We start from the raw sequence: 19,218 nt of genomic DNA, 5'->3' as shown, positions 1-19,218 counted from the left end.
GACTTCCACTTCTTTGTTGGGCGAAAATAACTCTGCATACTGTTAGAGATAAAAATGGCAATAGCAAGGAGGAAGTCAACATACATGTGTTCATTTCATCATTGCCTCAGTGTTTTATCACAAATGAGTTTCAACGTTCCCATATGGTTTGAACACTGATGTTACAGTACTTGCCTGCTGGTCTTGAAAGTGGTTTGACTTGTTTTAAATACCACAGAGCTGGGCTTTGTGCCTTTGAGCCATGCCATTGTATCAACAGTTTAGGTTATTCCTTCCAAGTGTAACAGGCAGCTATGGCACTGCTACACAAATAAATGTCATGTTGAATAGAAGTGTAAACAACTATACAACCTTTTCGATGTGAACGGCTTTTTGGGTTTAGAAATCTGAACTGAGTGACAAGGTCACCCAAGGCGAATTTCTGTTGCATGTAGTAAAACCACTCTAGCAGGCAGTTGCTGTTTACTCAATTTAGTCAGCTGATGCCTTATGAGGCGATTCATATGTATTCAGTTTCTCTCCTCTCCCTAGGGGTTGAGACTGATAGTTCATTTCAACTCAGTAAAAGAGTGTGGGAAAGTAGTAGGCTTGAAAAACAATGTTTTACTTTAAGAAAACATTACATTTTTATTTGTTTAAGGTGCCACTGGGATTCAGAATAGATGTCATATGTTTGAAGACTGTCTTTCTTTATAGATGCATTTTTACAAAAATGCAAAGGCTCATTGTACATTGTACTCATTGCATATTTGTAGCAGGCATTTTGTGTGAGTATCCCGTGAATATTCTTTACAAAAAGAACAGTGATGAATCTGTTTGAAGATTAATGTCTAAATTTTGCTCAGATGATTTCTTGTTATCAAAGTGGAAGCAAAAAGTTGATAGATTCAGCAGATGTGTTCAAATGTATATATTTAAGCTTCAAATTCTCATGTATACATACATTAATACCAAAAAGTCATTTGATAATGTGACAACAAGAGATTTAAAAAATCAATAAGGGTAAATAACTACATTCTTTTCCCCATACTTCAACTCCAGATTTTTCAAATTAGTACACATTTCTTTGACAGTGACACAACCTGAAAACATCCTATCAAAAACTACTGATCATTAAGTCAGGCATTAGAAACCGCCAAGTGAAACTACATTAGGTTACCCTTCCATCATGTAGGGTTCCGCTTCTGCTTTCTGAAATTTGAGGTGCACATATACACCCGTACAAAACACTAACAGGCTGACACAATGAACAGGGTGTTGACCTCCTTTTGCATTGTGAGTATGTCAGTGAAGCGGATGATCTTATCCTGGTCCCATCAGAAGGTTCTCTGATTACAGCTCAGATTGAATCGCTGTTCACCTTAAGCTGAAGGTATATAAGCACTGAGTAACACATCTGCTTTCAGTACTACTTCTTCTTGCTTATACCTGGACATTGGAGAAGAGCGATAAACAATGGTAAGACATGGTTTGCCAGAGTGAAACTTAAGTACATTCTACTGTGTTTATTAACACTGTGTGATGGACTGTATATGATCAAGTGTGTGAGATACTCTACGTGAAGACAAAATGAGTTTTTCTGCATTGGTCCATGACATACAGAGTAGAGTAGAACAGAAGTAGTTAAAATAACATAGAAAATCTAAAAATCTGTGTAATGTAGAAAATATATTTCTGTTTTTGCAAACTGAATAATGTTGCTTACTCTTTGCAGCGCGAATGTATCTCCATTCATGTTGGCCAAGCTGGGGCTCAGATTGGCAATGCTTGTTGGGAGTTGTACTGTCTGGAACATGGGATCCAGCCAGATGGACAGATGCCCTCAGACAAGATTATTGGAGGAGGAGATGACTCCTTCAACACCTTCTTTAGCGAAACAGGGGCAGGAAAGCATGTTCCTAGAGCAATATTTGTCGACCTGGAACCTACTGTCATTGGTCAGTGCCAGTTAATTAGCTGATGACCTCTTACTGGATGTTTTTATTCATTCAAATCTATGTGTGTATTAGACACTGAATATTGGGTTGGGGTTGTTGCATTTTTCACCTGTGTATAAACATCAACCTCTTAAAATGCAAAACACCTAAACAACCATACAGTATTATCAGTTCCTTACCATAAATGCATACATATTCACAGTTTGAAAGGAAATAAAACACAAGTATTGCGTTATTATCATTTTCATTAAACAAAAAATGATTTATCATTATTTTATTGCCCAGATGAGGTGCGTACAGGAACCTACCGGCAGCTGTTCCACCCTGAGCAGCTGATTACAGGAAAGGAGGACGCTGCCAACAACTACGCCCGTGGACACTACACCATTGGCAAGGAGATCATTGACCTGGTTCTGGACAGAACTCGTAAACTGGTGAGACTGCCTGTACTAAGTTTCACTTTGTGCATGTTTGTGATATATTAAAGTCTTTTTTCTTCAATCAATTATAAATTGACCTAAACATTCCTGAACTGTTACATTCACAGGCTGATCAGTGCACTGGCCTACAGGGATTTCTAATCTTCCACAGCTTTGGTGGAGGCACCGGCTCAGGTTTCACCTCCCTGCTGATGGAGAGACTCTCTGTTGATTATGGTAAAAAGTCTAAGCTTGAGTTTGCCATCTACCCAGCCCCCCAGGTTTCCACTGCAGTTGTGGAGCCTTACAACTCCATCCTGACCACCCACACCACCCTGGAGCACTCTGACTGTGCCTTCATGGTGGACAACGAGGCCATCTATGACATCTGCCGTAGAAACCTTGATATCGAGAGGCCGACCTACACCAACCTGAACAGGCTCATTGGCCAGATTGTGTCTTCAATTACAGCCTCACTTCGCTTTGATGGAGCCCTGAATGTCGACCTGACGGAGTTCCAGACCAACTTGGTGCCCTACCCCCGTATCCACTTCCCTCTGGCCACTTATGCCCCAGTCATCTCTGCTGAGAAAGCCTACCATGAGCAGCTGTCAGTTGCTGACATCACCAACACCTGCTTTGAGCCAGCCAATCAGATGGTGAAGTGTGACCCACGTCATGGTAAATACATGGCCTGCTGTCTGCTGTATCGTGGTGATGTGGTGCCCAAAGATGTAAATTCTGCCATAGCAGCGATTAAAACTAAACGCACCATCCAGTTTGTGGACTGGTGTCCCACAGGCTTCAAGGTGGGCATCAACTATCAGCCTCCAACTGTGGTTCCTGGTGGAGACCTGGCCAAGGTGCAGAGGGCTGTGTGCATGCTGAGCAACACCACAGCAATTGCTGAGGCCTGGGCCCGTCTGGACCACAAGTTTGACCTCATGTATGCCAAGAGGGCATTTGTCCACTGGTATGTTGGGGAGGGCATGGAAGAGGGAGAGTTCTCAGAGGCCAGAGAAGATATGGCTGCCCTGGAGAAGGATTATGAAGAGGTGGGTGCTGACAACATGGGAGAGGAGGACGAAGGAGAAGAATACTGACTTTACTGAGGCATTCACTTAAGCCAAAGTAGACTGATATTTACCCCTATTTTAAAATGGGGCATTTAGTTTTTATAGTAAAGACATACGTATCAAACGAATGATTAAATCAACAAAACTACAATTTGGCTCAGAAAATAACACATTTTAATATCCTGTGTCTGTGATGCACATTCATACAACAGACCTAATCCAAAATCTTACCTGATCACTTTAACATTAGAGAGTTAAGTCCAAAACCATGAGGGTTAAATTTAGCAGAATCATTAGTTATGGTGCAGTGTAAAAACAGTGTATTTAAAGCCAAAAAAAAAGAAACTTGTGGCCAAACAGATCTTGTTCTGGGCTTTTAAAGATCCTTTCTTACTGCAGTATCAGACTGAGAAACTTAGGCCAAACCCTACTCGTTTGTGCACCTCCCCCCACTATTCTCTCCCATGTGGAATGTAAGTTATGAAAGGGCTCCTATGTCAGTTTCTATATGCCATTCAGCTGTGACTCTGTGAGAGCAGGAGAGAGAGAAAATGACTAACTAACTCACTGCTGGGTGTTGTTTGTGTAGCTCAGACAGTGGCCCGCAGGAACAATAGAATCCCAGTCATGTATGAATCACACCTCTGTGATCCTAAGAGGGCTGTTGAAAAGTTGTACCAAAGAAGAAGCAGAAAACTGGCTTTGACATTTCTTTGTTTTGAATCTTTAACATTTCAGTGGTTTGTCGGTTGTTAATGTCATGTTCCTCTGTGTATTCTGAATTGGCCGATTTGCATAGTGCAATGTCTTTTTTTTTTTTTCAAACGTACATTATTTTAATTATTCGTACTGCTCACTGTTTTCTTTTCCGATCAACAATCAATTAACAATAAAGAACTTCACAGACCATTCCATCTTGTGTGATTATTCATTTAATGATTTAGTTGATGAGTGTGTGGGTGCAGATGCATGTATAAGGCAAGCATAATCGCTCTTCCAGGCCTTGTTCAGTGGATATATGTTGAGAAATGCTTGGGAGCAACTACTTTGATGCTACAGGTCATTTCCCCTACATAACAATTCATACATGCTTCATATGTGATAAAACTAACTCTGAATAGTGCCTCAATGCAAATGGTCTCTCTCTCTCTCTCTCTCTCTCACACACACACACACACACGCACACACAGACACACAAACTGAGAAAGGGAAAAACTGCTATAGAGAAAACAAAAGGCGGTTATTTTTGCATATATATGCATAAAGTCTCATACTGAAAGACAAAGCAGATAAATGTTAGGGTGGATAATATGACATAAAGTAACAGGGACTTCCCTCTCTTTTTTTTCAAACTGCTGTTCCCTCCCGCCAATGAGCTATGCAGCTGCTTGCTGTGGTTTCCTGCCTGCCCCCTCCACATCCTTGCCTATATAAACCCTGACTCTCTCTCTCCTCCTCACTTCTGCCTTGTGTCTGAATCCTCAACGTCAGTCGAAGGACAAGCAGACAAAATGGTGAGTAACTGCTGGGCTGATGACGTAGCCTTAAAATTTCCATTCTCTCTTTCCTTCATCCTCCCTTTGTTTCTGTTTCTTAGCATTAGATGGATTACACAGTTAGGCCTATTTAATGCTCAGGAGGCCTCTGCTTTGAAGTTGAAGGTTACTTATACAAAAGCAGCTTTATCCTGTAAGATAGTAGTTTTGAGCTGAATTTATGTAATGAAACTGAACAATCTAGGTCAGTTGACAGTCTCTAGGAGTTAGACTGCTTTGACATTTTCATACTTGTTTGATATATTACAGATAGTCATAAAGCAGGAAACAAATGTATCAAAGGGAAAAAAGTAACTTGAAGTACAATTGTCTGTTTGTTGAGAAATTAGTTATATATAGACTGGGGTATCGTGGCAGTGGGGGGATGGATAGAATGAAAAAAAGAGGAGTGGTCTGGCCCAGGCAGTATGAGTTAGTTGGCAGCCATTTTGCAGCTGTTAGGAGTTTTTGGTTTGAGGGAGAGAAAAAGAGAGAGAGAGGGAGATATCCCTGACTGTTACACTGCTCTGTGCAGCTGGACAGGATGGGGGAGGAGAGAGGCACAAAAGGGGAGGGAATGAGGAAAGGGAGGAGATACAGGATGGAGAAATGGGGGAAGGTTTTCCCATCTTCTTGAGGCATGGCCTTCCTGTCTGCCACATACTGCCTTGCTTTGTATGTTCCATTCTTTTTTTTTTTTTTAAACACTCATAAAACTTACTCTCAGGCAGAAGGGGGCGGTTTCAAAACTGCATTTCATCTGTAGCTACATGCCCTACCCATGTATTCTGGATTCTACTGTGGCAACAATGCAGGCTCTGAACACTCTAATAGCTGCTTTCATTTGAATGCTGACTTGCTTGCACTTTGAGCAGCTGAAGGCTTTATCATTCTTTTCTGGCCTACATCATACCAAAGACTGGTATAAGACATGAAGTTCAAAGAAAGATCATCGGCACCACAGAGTAGGAAGGAAATACAATAGATGTTCTATGTTCCTTTGCCTCTGTTGTAACAAATACCATGAACCCACTCAACTGAACATACTTGTGAGCTGACCTGTAATACAATGGTGCCCTCTGAATAATGCCCAATAGTGGATTTTCCTGTTCAGTGGTGATACAGTTATTTCAGGAATCACTCCTGGGGACAGGCTGTACTTCTGCTAAAATGTGCAGTAGTAAATAAATTTTGGTGGTAAATGTATATTTGATAACATATTAGCTGGTGGTCCTCTTTAACCAACCTCTCCCCCTTCCATTACTCAGCGTGAGTGTATTTCTATGCACGTCGGCCAAGCCGGAGCCCAGATGGGCAATGCATGCTGGGAGCTGTACTGTTTGGAACATGGGATCCAGCCAGATGGACAGATGCCCTCTGACAAGACTATTGGAGGAGGAGATGACTCCTTCAACACCTTCTTCAGTGAAACAGGGGCAGGAAAGCATGTTCCTAGAGCAATCTTTGTCGACCTGGAACCTACTGTCATTGGTAAGTAGTCCACATTAATTTCCATTAGTATTTGTTTCATTTTAACGTGTACACATAAAAGAGCTATGTGTACACTGATGACAGGCTACTCTAACTTCAAACAAAGCATCTGTACTGCTTTAGCATATTTAATTATAGCATCAGTGCAAGTCCTGCAATTACTAAAATGTTTAGTAAATATTTTCACATAGGGATATTAGTTCTCAGTCTCATCTTTAATTGTTCCCTTTACAGATGAGGTGCGTACAGGAACCTACCGGCAGCTGTTCCACCCTGAGCAGCTGATTACAGGAAAGGAAGACGCTGCCAACAACTACGCCCGTGGACACTACACCATCGGCAAGGAGATCATTGACCTGGTTCTGGACAGAACTCGTAAACTGGTGAGAGCTTATTTTTGCTTTAGGTGTCTTCATAAAAATGCAAGAAAGAAAAGGTATTCCAGTTTTTGGAGGATAAAGACAGTGGTGATTACCTTTGTAAAGACTGTGTAGCTGGAGTAGGATTTTGATTAATCAAAACCAAATTTTCCTTTCAGGCTGATCAGTGCACTGGCCTGCAGGGGTTCCTAATCTTCCACAGCTTTGGAGGAGGCACTGGCTCAGGTTTCACCTCCCTGCTGATGGAGAGACTCTCGGTTGATTACGGAAAGAAATCAAAACTAGAGTTTGCTGTCTACCCAGCTCCCCAGGTTTCCACTGCAGTTGTGGAGCCTTACAACTCCATCCTGACCACTCACACCACCCTGGAGCACTCCGACTGTGCCTTCATGGTGGACAACGAGGCCATCTATGACATTTGCCGTAGAAACCTTGATATCGAGAGGCCGACCTACACCAACCTGAACAGGCTCATTGGCCAGATTGTGTCTTCAATTACAGCCTCACTTCGCTTTGATGGAGCCCTGAATGTCGACCTGACAGAGTTCCAGACCAACTTGGTGCCCTACCCCCGTATCCACTTCCCTCTGGCCACTTATGCCCCAGTCATCTCTGCTGAGAAAGCCTACCATGAGCAGCTGTCAGTTGCTGACATCACCAATGCCTGCTTTGAGCCAGCCAATCAGATGGTGAAGTGTGACCCACGTCATGGTAAATACATGGCCTGCTGTCTGCTGTATCGTGGTGATGTGGTGCCCAAAGATGTCAACTCTGCCATCGCAGCCATCAAGACCAAACGCACCATCCAGTTTGTGGACTGGTGTCCCACAGGCTTCAAGGTGGGCATCAACTATCAGCCTCCAACTGTGGTTCCTGGTGGAGACCTGGCCAAGGTGCAGAGGGCTGTGTGCATGCTGAGCAACACCACAGCCATTGCTGAGGCCTGGGCCCGTCTGGACCACAAGTTTGACCTCATGTATGCCAAGAGGGCATTTGTCCACTGGTATGTTGGGGAGGGCATGGAAGAGGGAGAGTTCTCAGAGGCCAGAGAAGATATGGCTGCCCTGGAGAAGGATTATGAAGAGGTGGGAACTGACAGCATGGGAGAGGAGGATGAAGAGGGAGAGGAGTACTGAAGGGTCAAAAATCATCACACATTCCAAAAGTTATCATGAACATCACACATTCCCAGCAACATCCTGATAACCTGTGGTGGTGATATGTCAGTATTATCAATAAAAAGTTCTCATGAACCTTTTAAATGAACTTGTGATCATTTTTGCACTCTCCCAGCATGTAGGCAAAATAAAATCATTAGTAGTGTCCAATGAAATATTTAAATCAAAGTAAATATACAATAAATTCTGCACTAACATTGGCACTTCATAGAGGGGATTTTTCCAGCAGCGTTTTGCGGAATACCGGAATTCTTTTTACATACAGCTCCTATTCATTTACAAAGGAAATTCCAGTTTCTGTACTTTAGCCAATTTCCTGCTTTTTTGTGCCCTGTTTATCATTAAGCCACAAGGCACACAATGGGCTGAGCGGACCTTGTTCCTGCAGTTGCTGTCTTCAGCCACCAGATGGAAGTAATGTGAACATTTAGTAAAGTTGTGGGAGTTGGTTTAGTCCTTAGACTGTAAGGTATTTAAACAGGCTCAGTCATCACTGACCTGTCCAAATAACTATGACTTCATGACATCATGAGCTCATCTTGTGATCTTGACTAGTGACTTCTCTGATGAGTCACACAGTAAACCTGTAGGTTACAGTAAACCTCCATCACAGTAAATGTAGGAAGAAATGTAAGTAAAAGTACGTACAACATTTAAAGTATCAAAAATTCTCATGATGCAGCAGAAGGCCCTCGGCAGACTTGTATAATCAGCAATTTATTATTTGATTCTTCTGATAATAATAATAATTGTGTAAGAAGCATACTCCAAGGGTCCAAGGTTGTGCTATTTTATATACTGTTGAGCAGTTTTATCTTATACATTGCATCACATTTTTAAACTGATTTGTAATTTGTAGTACAGGAATAAGTATTTCTATTCTTTGCTTAGGATAAGTCAGAGCGATTTAAAAGAACGAACAGAAGTCTTTCAGATTCTTACTCTAGAAAAAGAGCAAAGGCATTTTGGGATTATTGTTACTAATTCATTAACATACAAGTAATTAAACTTTTAGCGTTAACTACAACAAAATGTAATTACTATATATTCAGTTGGACATTTTTTACATACGATAATGGTTAATATGTTTTGAATGTATGTTTTTCATCAAGTACCTCATATTTGTATTTAAGTACAGGACTTGAGTTTAAATTCCACCACAGTTTAGTTCAGTGTTGTGAAGAGTGAAAGTGAATCCATTTAGGCCTTACAGCTATAGACTGAAAGGTGATATTCATTCAATGACGTTTAGAAATATCTGCAAACGGGTGTGATTATTTGCTTTATATGTGTACCCTGAGTGTTTAGCCATATGCAGACACCCATTACTACCATTAGACGTTATTGTTTTTTTTTTAAGTCCACGCTTAAATGTCTGCGGGTTAAGCCACATTATCACAGAGCAACAGGCAGATCCTGTGGCAGGGCGGGTCCGCTCCAGCCACCGAACACTAGCATGTTCTAGACGCGCTATTTTTTTTTTTTTTTTTTCGGTCAGCTGATACTGACGTAGCGCGTGCAGCTTAGAGCAGCACACACGGGGCAAACGGTGTTGACCGTCCGTTGGTTTTCCCGGCGGGGACCGTGGAGCGGGACCTCAGAGACATAACGGCGCTGTGCAGTGTTACTGTGTTGTTAGGAAACGGAAACACTGGTGTCGGGGGCGGCGAGGAGGCAGACTCTGAAAAGGGAGAGCGCATTCCAGAGGCACCGCTAGCATAACTAATTCATTGTCGCTCCAAACCGGTGGACAGACGGCTGAACTCCTGATTAATTAGGCCGAAAAGACTCAGACGGTAGGTCCAAAGCTTTGGCAGGTCGTGACAAACTGTCGCTGCCTACAGCCAGAACACCACACAACCACTGCTGTTTATTATACACGTCTAACTTTACCATAATAGGAAATATTTTGTCACCGAAATACGAAGTAATGTTAATGGTACTCTGAATGTTAACGATTGAATATAGCCAACACTTCTGCCTGCAAGTGCATCTGCCCGTGTATGTAAGTTTGTGTAGGCCTACTGTCATGTCAGCAGCAGTTGTCAGATGCCATAACGCTAGAAATAACATAGTAATAATACTTGTGTGAGCGCATGGCTGCTCCCGAGGGGGCACAGAAAGTTAAGTTTAGTTATTTTACCTCAGTTAGGAAGTCCCCCTCAAACCCAACACTGGTGCAGTCCACTAATGGGATTGGCATGGAGGTTAGCATGTTGACTGTGACTGTGGCTGTAATGGAACCAGTGACTGTACTGGGGTCTTACCATTTCAAGGACACTTGATAGTTGCACTTTCAAGTGTTTATGCTAAAAGTGTACATTTATTTATTCTTTTGTTAAGTTTTTTTTTTCCAACATTTTAGCCTTGGTGGGACATTAATGGTATAAATGTTCCTCTGTCTGCAACTGATTTAGTGTCCAGGACAAAGAAATCCTCTTCTTGTGTGTAACATTAAAGCCATGTGTAACACCGCAGTGCTAATTGTTACACAATCAGAGAAATCCCTTCATCTTTTTTATTAACCCTATGTAAAACATTTGATAAATTGTAATCCCGAATTCACAAAAATAGTTTTAGAAATAGTGTTATCTTATTATCATAATCCTAAATAGTATATTTAGGCCAAAACTCTCCACAAACCGTTTTCTTCCTCTAGTTTGAATAAAGTTACATTTTGGAGTCTTTTCTTGCGTGTGTTTCAGATAACTAACAGGTTTTTTTTTTCATGGATAAAAATGAAAACAGTGCTAAGCATACTGGCTACTACCTTTATGCTATTTTAAAATTATAGCCATAGATGTGAGACTTAGAATACAGTACTGATTCTAGCCCAAATCAAAATGGCAGTCTACCGTTCATTGTGGGATGCATGCTGACTCATGTACTACTAAAAGACTGTAGCTTTAACAAGTGACACCAACCAGATACTGACATAACTTAATGTTGACTTGAATAAAATTAAGATTTGTTAACTCAGCAGATGTTACACCAAATAAGTCATGGCCGAACAGAGCAGTGCTTTTTCACTTAGCAGCCCGGTCTTGTACACACAGTACATTTGAAATTTAAATTACTTGATGATGTGTAAACTGTCTGACTTCTTTGGGAAAACTTCCCCTAAAAATGTGTTTTAAAATTATTTTGTCAGAGCCGTTACACAGGCACAGGTTCAGTGGAGCTGAATTTCATGTTTAGTGAAACTACAACACTAATAACACTTAGCACACAGGTGTTTTCAGACACACTGGCAGATTAGCTCTGTAGGTTGGGTGAGTGTGCTGGCAGTTACAGGATGTCATTAAACAACATGTAAGAATAGTGAGAATTGTCCTGACCTGACAGATGCAGCAAATCTCAAAGGATAATGATGGAGATGTAAATCAAGTTTAGCCTGTGCACTCCTACAGACGGAAATAGTCCAGTCAGAGCTGATTATGTGCCCTACTCAAAAGAAAACTATGTTGTATTTTCTTTTTAGAGGAGTGACAGGAGGCGACATGGTGGATTACTACAATATCCTGGGAGTGTCCAGAACGGCCTCTCAGGACGACATCAAGAAGGCGTGAGTATCTTGAAATTCTCTGAAGGATATGCAAGAAATCATAGTCCTAAACAAGAAAGTAATATTTCACTTGAGCAGAAAATATAGTCTCTGAAAATATATTTTGAAGTGTAACTTCTTTCTTAAAATTGTTATACAAGTCTTGAAAAAAATGAGGCTGCTTCAAAACTGGCAGCTTCTTAGTTTTATGTGTCTGGATTTTATGAACTTCCACAGTTGAATTTCATTTTAAACAAAAACATCCTCGTTTCAAAATGTGAACAAGTATTTGAAAAAAAAAAAAAAGACAAAATACCAAGAATATGCTACCTCATTATACATTGTAACTAAACCAGCTTATACCCATAAACAGAGGTTTGAGAACCACTGGTATGAAAAATACAGATTTCTCAAAAGAGAAATGGAGTGGTGTCATATTTTTGCTAAGGTTATCCATAGGGTAAACCTGTTTGTTGTTGCTGAAGAGATCATAGTATTAGTACATGTCTTTGTATATATTTGTTTGCTTGTATGTATGAGTCCGTGTGTGTAGCTGTGCCTCTGTTTGTGTTGTGTCTTCAGGTACAGGAAACTGGCTCTGAAATGGCATCCCGACAAAAATCCAGACAACAAAGAGGAAGCAGAGACAAAGTTCAAAGAACTGGCTGAGGCCTATGAAGTCTTGTCTGACAGTAAGTCGTAACAATATAAATGTTTTTATATATGCATCATGGATTTTTGTATGACGATGTCACGCTTTTCAGAAAATATTTAAGTAACACATTAGTTATATTTTTTATTTAATTTAATGTGTGTGTTTAGTGTTTGCATGAGAAAAGGCAGGTATGAATTGATGCCTGCAGGGTTTTGATTCCATTATTAAATTGTACTCTGTTCCTTTGTCACAGAGAGTAAACGTGATGCATATGACAGATATGGAAACGACAGAATGCGAAACACAGGTAAATAAAAACCTGCTGCAGTGCTATTGAGATATTCTTGCATCCATTATCATAATAGTTTGAAAAATCATACAGGTTAGGCTCATATAAATGTTGTTGACTTCTGAATGCTAAATTTTAAGGATAGTGTGTGTGGTCTTTCTTTTTCTTTTTCTTATTCTCTTTCTCTGTCTCTTCATCCTGTTTGCTCCCTCTCACGTCTTTCTTTGGCCATCATTATCCTTCCACCCCGATAACACTTCTCCCTTTTTCATTCCTTATTCTTCTCTTTTCTCCTCTCGCTCTTCCCTCATTTTGCTGCGCTATATAATACTCTCCCTCTACCCTTTCTCTTTGTTGTTTGCTCTTCACACACCTGACCCTGACGACTTCATTTCCCAGGTTCCTCCAGCCCAGACCTTTCATCAGATTTCCCAGGATTCACTTTCACATTCCGCAGCCCAGATGAGGTGTTCAGAGAATTTTTTGGTGGCCAGGATCCCTTCGCTAGTTTCTTTGGTGAGCTGTACACGATGTACGAGGCATGTGGGGTAGTGTTATGAATTTTTCCAGGCGTGATGTTTAAAATGTTATTTAGTGAGGAATTTAATTTCCTACAGTTTGCATTAAATGGGGTGATGTAGTCTGTAAAATAAACACTATAATCAAAATAATTGTTCTTACATTCAGTCAGTTTCAATAAATTAACCGTTATATCTTACTTTGAAAATCAGCATTTTTCTATCCATTCACTTGTGATGCAATAATTAGCCATAGTCCCTGAAAAGAGAAGATCCCACTGCTTGGCTAAAGTTTAACCTTTTAAAAAAGTACTGAAATATTAGTTCTTACCTGACAGGCAGATTTATGTGTCTTTGTCTCAACCAGATGACTTCTCATCATTTGGAGGCTCATCTTCTCGCCTTGGCCCCAGTCGGTTTTTCTCTTTCCCTTCAACCAAAGGTAAACAGTTACATATTGTATGAAAAAGCTAATAGAAAACCTCAAACATAGTGGCAGTCTAATGTTTTCAAATCAGGGCACCGTACTGTTCAGTTCTACTAACTTAAATGAAAACTTTCTGCAGGGAAAACAGGAGTAGTATTTCTTTTGACATGGATGCTGAAATGATACAGCCAAAACAAATCACTCTTTTCTTCTCTTCCCTTTCCTGATCATCTGTCCTCACCCAGTTGAATTTACCTCCTTCTCCTCTTCCTTGGGTGGCCTGGATGGGATGGACAGCATGGGTGGAGGGATGGGCAACTTCAAATCAGTTTCTACCTCCACTCGCATCATAAATGGCAAACGCACCACCACCAAGAAGTATGTAATGTCTTTTCCAAGTATTGTACTTTTAAGACAGAAAAGTGAAACTTTCACAGAAAAGTATCTGGAACCTGCCATTGTTTTACAGTTTTACTTTCCAGCTCTCTGGAAAATTTGAAAAAAAGGATCTCGACAAACCTCACTTCCGTTAGGTTGAAACAAACATTACAGTAACATTATTTTGCAGCTCCACATGGCAGTAACAGATCTGGACAGTACTCTTACATTTCTCGCTCTCTATTATCCCTAGGGTTTGAAGGGATTTTGCATGCAAATGTTATATAAGTGTAAACCTGCAAAACAAGTTTAGTGCTCTGCTTAACTATTTCATTTTCTTTCTCATTGTGTTTTAAATCTTATTTGAATGAAACTTTGAGTTTGAGTTTAAGTTATTTTTGTTTGGGATTTTATTTGACTGACTGTCCTCATGACTTAGAGCTGTCTACAAACCTACACTAGTAAAAGAGCTTACGTTACTGTAATCAAAAGTCAGTACTGTCAGTACTGAAGGAATTCATTGACCTTCTTCTACAGGGCGATCTTTACAAGACTGAATATGCATTAATGTTTGATAAGAGCAATTACCAAACACAATGACACATGCACACATGCACAGAAAAAAAGTGATGGAGTCATTCAAACACTGTCATTTATCTCTGTGTTTGTCTTCTTTACAGGATAAGGGAGAACGGGCAGGAAAGAGTAGAAATTGAGGAGGATGGGGTGTTAAAGAGTGTCCTGATCAATGGTAATCACAATTTTGTGATTTTGAAATGTGAGGACAAAAGTCCAAAATTTGATGTAAAAATTCACTGGTTTCAGAGAATTGTCGTGCTTCCACAAAGGAAGCATGAAGTCAAACAGCAACGGCCAAAATATCTTCATCTGAAACCAACCAAACTAAACCACTTGCAAAATAAGAGTAACAGAGCTTTGAAAGGCATTAAGTACATTTGCTTATCAAAAAACTGTTTGGGGATTTTTTTCAAACTCTAGTATTAGAATAGCAGAAGTTTTGGATATTGGTACTGAAGTTAAATTTGTGGTATGATGACAAGGTACACAATATAACTCTTGTTGCCTTACTTATGTGTTTCTGCATGTGTGTGCATATTCTACTTTATGTTGCTTGTGCACGTACACACCTGTGTTCTCGTGTGTGTTGTTCCCAGGTGTGGAAGATGAAATGGCCCTTGCTTTAGAGCTAAGCCGACGAGAGGGACAGTCCCATCAGAAGCCACGAATCCAAAATAGATCACCTGCTGAGTCCGACAGATCCCACCCCAGCCCTTACTCTGCAGCCACTCATCGGTCATTTAGCTCCGCCCCTTACTACAATTATGGAGGGACTGTGGGAGGCAGCGAAGATGATGAAGAAGACGAAGACCTGCAGATGGCTTTGGCATGCAGCCTGTCAGAAATGGAAGCGCAGCAGAGAGCAGCTGCTTCTGGCTTCATATCAGGTGCTGGGGTTGGGGGCAGAGGCTTTAATGTCAAAACTGGTGGCCATAGAGGAGTCGGGGTGAAGACAAAATATGTAAATGTGGGTGGTAATGTAAAGGTTGTGGTAGAAGAGAAAGGTGAAGATGGGCAGTTGAGTATGGGCTCAGGGCTTGGAGATAGGTGGGAAAAAGGGGGAAAGAGAACCAGGGAACCAAGCTTCTCTCCTGAGTCACCCTCAACCACCAACACTACGCCGCTAAGCAGGTGCAGTGAAGAACCTGCCGTAAAAATTAGTGATGGCAGTGTGAAAAAGAAAAAGAAGTGCGGGTGTATTGTGTGCTAAAGCAGTGTGTGTGTATTTTTGGGATAGTAAACCAGGCTCAAATGTAACGTGATTGCCAGACTCTTAATTTGAGGCAGTGGCCCAAGTGATCACGAGGCTGTCATGTAGTATTAACACCTCTAAAAGAGACAGTGAGTCAGCTTTGATCGGGTTTATGGTTTCCTGCTGGTTTTCTTTGTTGATAGCCAGCCCAGACACTTTCACTTTAACCTGCCGATACAAAAGCAAAAGTTAAACAGTTTTGTTTTATGCATGTGAAGCAATACAGAGAATTGTTTCCGAAAGTATGTAAATTTGCCAAATATTTACAAATTGCTGACTGACAGGGACAGGGGTTTAGAGGTGGCCGAGTTGGTAGTGATTTAGTGTTTTGTGCTCTCAAATGTTTTTATGTACGAGTGTGCGTTTGTTTGTGGTGAGTGTGCGCGTGCACGTTTTTCTGTGCGCGTCTCTCTGTGTTTGGGTCAGTTGAGACCCCGCCATAGAATTTTCTCATTCAGACTCTTTGGCAAAGGGAATGTATCAGAACTGTGGGACTCTCAGCCCAGTCTGAAACAATAGATTAAAATCAAAAGTAGGCCGCAGAACTTTCTCCGGTGTTGCAGATACAAATTCTTTGTAAATACACTACATGCGATCAGAACAGGTGGCCCAGCTTTTGTATTTTTATTAAATTTGAGCACATCATGTCTTGGCCTTAAAGCACTTTTACTGAAATACCATCACAATTTTTGGTCAGATTGTAGATTGTAGTTTATGAAGGCAAAGCACGACGTAGTATGTTTACAGCATTGTGACTGATTGTAGAACAGTTACACGTAATCACACTAATAATATTTTATATTTGATCCTTTTGGTGCCTTTGCACATTTGAACCACTTTAAAAGTTTACCATTCTTACATTATCTCCTCAAATGTTTGTTCACAAAAACAAATGTATTTTAAGCAAAGCACATCTATTTCAGTCAGCCAGCTGCACGGGGTATTTGTGGCTTTAGGTTAGCTTAAGGATCGCCAGCTTTTTAATATTTCCTCCAATAGAGGAACATGGCAAAACTCTGCACTAGTGAATGGGAGTGTTCTCGGGTGTTTTGAGGAAGAATTGTAAGTGATCAAATTTAACTTCTGTGGTTGTGTAAAAGTACTCTGGTTTCCTCGAGTGCACCTGAGAAAAACACTAAAGCCCTATCTGCTCCAGCTGAGCTGTGTTGTGTGCAAAATTACCTTGATTGTCATCCTCCAGGGCAACTCCAGAACTTTGCCTCCACCTACACTTATTCCCTTCACACTTTTGCCTGAGAAAACAAAAACATTAATGGTTAAATAAATATTTAAATCTGCCAAATGAAGGACATATCTTAACAAACTGAAATGGCAGATAGCATATGGGAATAAACAGACCGTGTATTGTATGGTATATTTCTACAATTTACAGACTTTCCGTTACAGGCATATCAGCTGCAGCTACTGCTGAGCTGGTTTAGTGTCTCACTGAAACAGTTGCTTGTTTCCTTCTTTTCACTGGAAATCGAAGCACTACAGTAGGTGGAAGGGTGCATTTTTCTGTGTGGAGTCGTAGAAATGTAAACAAAAAACAAACCATAGAGCTGCAGACCCGCTGGAAAACTATTCAGCTTGTCTGCCCAAGGTGTAGGTGTGTGTGTGTGTGTGTGAGTGAGAGAGAGAGAGTGTGTGTGTGTTTGTGCATGTGCGAGGGGGAAGAGAGAGTTGTTGAATGTTAAGTTAGAGTTACCATAGTGCTGCTGGATGAAACCTAAATGTGCCTGACTGTAAACCTCTAATGAAGAGAAAACAAAATGGCAATTCAGTCTGATTACCAGGCTGACCTACTAATAGCGCGCACGCACACACACTCACAGAGTGAGAGACCCATGCACACATTCACATTTCACAGTGGAACACTAATTACCGTTTCGAATGTCGTTGTTGTACCTGTGAAATTAGGCTGGAAGTAACATAAAGTCCTGTTGGTGCCAAAACACAAAGGTGTTAAAAATAAATACTACCAGTAATATGTTAACTTAATTTTTTTCTTACTACTGTTCAAAGACATACCTGTCTTAGTAAGTATCTTACAGCAGGCAGTGTCCCTTTACTTGTCCTGCTTTTACATTGCTCATAGAGCACAGTAGGTTTGTTATTTGGTTGTCACATATTTTCCACGAGTCCTTGACTTATTTTATTTTGCATGGGTTTTTGCTTTTAGCCGCCGTCACTGGCAAAAATTAACTATACCTGTAAGAATATATCATCACTTTCAACAAAGTCATTGTTGATTCTGAGTTGTTAATCATATATCCTCTCCAAAATGTTATTAGGTGTGGAGAGGGGACGAGAGAGGAAGAGGCAGATGGTTTCTCAGCCTGTGTTATTTGTACTACGTTGAACTGCCAAGTGTTATTGTTGTTTTTATTTTCAGATTGTTAAAAGGGAAAGAACAAATAAAGATTAAACCAAAAGAAGAGTTGGGATATTTGATTTTTTCAGAAAATGGCAGTAAAAGTCATGCATTTTTCTCCACCTTACACTAATTTCATCCTCTACATTGACTACTAATCTCACTATTACTACTTCATGATAATACATTGATTTTATAATAAAGACCTGACATGCATTCTGAATGATTCCCTCGGGTTTTCAGGCGCTCCATAACACTGCATATGTTGAAGAGACATTATAAGATTAATGCATATAATTTCCAACAGTCTGCTTACATTTATTTTCAGTCAGTATCTGATCTAAACCTGTGTTTCCATTTATCCACTCAATCCCTGTACATGTACACTGTCCCAAAAACTGCCCATGTATGTTGAGTTGTGTTTAACACAAACCTGATTGTTTCGCATCTGCACTTCTTTCCTCTTCTCTCCTTTAATTTGCTCTGATCTATGCTGTGTTCAGGTCTCCATGTCTAGTGAAACATTACTGGGATTGTTTACTGGGAAGTTGGAATTTGTGGTTTTGTCTTACACTTCCTGCTTCCTGTTTCAGACTCAGACTTTGAGGCCTTCACAAGCTAACCTGATTGGCTCATGCTGCTCTAGCCCCGCCCTGAGGTAAAGAACCAGTGTGAATCTGAAGTATCTGAAGTTGTTCATTCATTCCTTCTCCCTCCCCCTAGATCAGATCAGATGATTAAATCCCATCTTTCTCACAAGTCTTTTTTGTTTTCACAAATGGTGCCTATTTGCATTACTGTTAAAGTGTAACATGTCCTTGTACATCTACTCTTTCAGGTCAAAGGTCAGTGCCCCATGATGCCCACCATGACTCCTACATGCTAACTGACACTCAAAAAAAGATATAAAATGTGTTTATATGTATATGTTTGAGTGTGTGTTCATTGCTCACTGTGCAGCAAAAGACTGGAAACCTTGTATTTTGAAACTCATGGAAATAGTTCTAATCATTTCTGCATTAAACAATAATATTCCACTGTGTTTTAATTCATTTTGCTCTGGGAAAGCAGGTATGGTATATGTAATTATGAAAGCAGTTTTAAAAATAAAGCTTTTCCTGCTGACTACACCGAATCAGTTTGTGCTAGTTCATCTTCAAGAATATTGAAGGTTAATATAAAA

General features: G+C 40.5%; 3 protein-coding genes across 5 annotated transcripts; all 3 read left to right on the top strand.

Annotated features, from left to right (window-relative positions):
- Window positions 1-1,360: 1,360 nt before the first annotated feature.
- Window positions 1,361-4,314, top strand: LOC121194806 (tubulin alpha chain-like). The gene is made up of 4 exons (XM_041057862.1): window positions 1,361-1,458; window positions 1,715-1,937; window positions 2,223-2,371; window positions 2,485-4,314. Exons 1-4 carry the CDS (start codon window positions 1,456-1,458, stop codon window positions 3,457-3,459), a joined length of 1,350 nt encoding a protein of 449 aa, XP_040913796.1. The 5' UTR covers window positions 1,361-1,455; the 3' UTR covers window positions 3,460-4,314.
- Window positions 4,315-4,850: 536 nt separating this feature from the next.
- LOC121194804 (tubulin alpha chain) lies at window positions 4,851-8,100 on the top strand. Its single transcript, XM_041057859.1, has 4 exons — window positions 4,851-4,946; window positions 6,236-6,458; window positions 6,693-6,841; window positions 6,997-8,100. The coding sequence occupies exons 1-4, from the start codon at window positions 4,944-4,946 to the stop codon at window positions 7,972-7,974; spliced, it is 1,353 nt and encodes a 450-aa protein (XP_040913793.1). The 5' UTR covers window positions 4,851-4,943; the 3' UTR covers window positions 7,975-8,100.
- A 1,443-nt stretch (window positions 8,101-9,543) lies between these two features.
- On the top strand, window positions 9,544-19,135 carry dnajb2 (DnaJ heat shock protein family (Hsp40) member B2). 3 transcript variants are annotated; one of them, XM_041057867.1, is made up of 11 exons: window positions 9,544-9,812; window positions 11,498-11,581; window positions 12,143-12,252; window positions 12,469-12,522; window positions 12,904-13,020; window positions 13,390-13,464; window positions 13,695-13,827; window positions 14,508-14,578; window positions 15,003-15,293; window positions 18,629-18,693; window positions 18,874-19,135. In XM_041057867.1, exons 2-10 carry the CDS (start codon window positions 11,517-11,519, stop codon window positions 18,655-18,657), a joined length of 945 nt encoding a protein of 314 aa, XP_040913801.1. In that variant the 5' UTR covers window positions 9,544-9,812; window positions 11,498-11,516; the 3' UTR covers window positions 18,658-18,693; window positions 18,874-19,135. The 3 variants fall into 3 exon arrangements, with proteins under 3 accessions (XP_040913801.1, XP_040913800.1, XP_040913799.1); XM_041057866.1 differs by lacking the exons at window positions 18,629-18,693; window positions 18,874-19,135 and adding an exon at window positions 15,668-18,096 and having other exon boundaries at window positions 15,003-15,630; XM_041057865.1 differs by lacking the exons at window positions 18,629-18,693; window positions 18,874-19,135 and having other exon boundaries at window positions 15,003-18,096.
- The last annotated feature ends 83 nt before the right edge of the window (window positions 19,136-19,218 follow it).

The sequence above is a fragment of the Toxotes jaculatrix genome, chromosome 15 (assembly GCF_017976425.1).
Source record: "Toxotes jaculatrix isolate fToxJac2 chromosome 15, fToxJac2.pri, whole genome shotgun sequence".
NCBI classification, from domain to species: domain Eukaryota; kingdom Metazoa; phylum Chordata; class Actinopteri; family Toxotidae; genus Toxotes; species Toxotes jaculatrix.
This window is presented reverse-complemented; position numbering and strand designations above follow the sequence as displayed.

Bases quoted from the DNA above. Each gene is read 5' to 3' on its own strand.
- LOC121194806 (XM_041057862.1), top strand. The intron at 1,938-2,222 runs GTCAGTGCCAGT...TTTATTGCCCAG, and splicing joins CCTGGAACCTACTGTCATTG to ATGAGGTGCGTACAGGAACC. The intron at 2,372-2,484 runs GTGAGACTGCCT...TTACATTCACAG, and splicing joins TGGACAGAACTCGTAAACTG to GCTGATCAGTGCACTGGCCT.
- LOC121194804 (XM_041057859.1), top strand. The intron at 6,459-6,692 runs GTAAGTAGTCCA...TTCCCTTTACAG, and splicing joins CCTGGAACCTACTGTCATTG to ATGAGGTGCGTACAGGAACC. The intron at 6,842-6,996 runs GTGAGAGCTTAT...TTTTCCTTTCAG, and splicing joins TGGACAGAACTCGTAAACTG to GCTGATCAGTGCACTGGCCT.
- dnajb2 (XM_041057866.1), top strand. From the start codon at position 11,517: ATGGTGGATTACTACAATATCCTGGGAGTGTCCAGAACGGCCTCTCAG. The intron at 13,465-13,694 runs GTAAACAGTTAC...GTCCTCACCCAG, and splicing joins CTCTTTCCCTTCAACCAAAG to TTGAATTTACCTCCTTCTCC. The intron at 13,828-14,507 runs GTATGTAATGTC...TCTTCTTTACAG, and splicing joins AAACGCACCACCACCAAGAA to GATAAGGGAGAACGGGCAGG.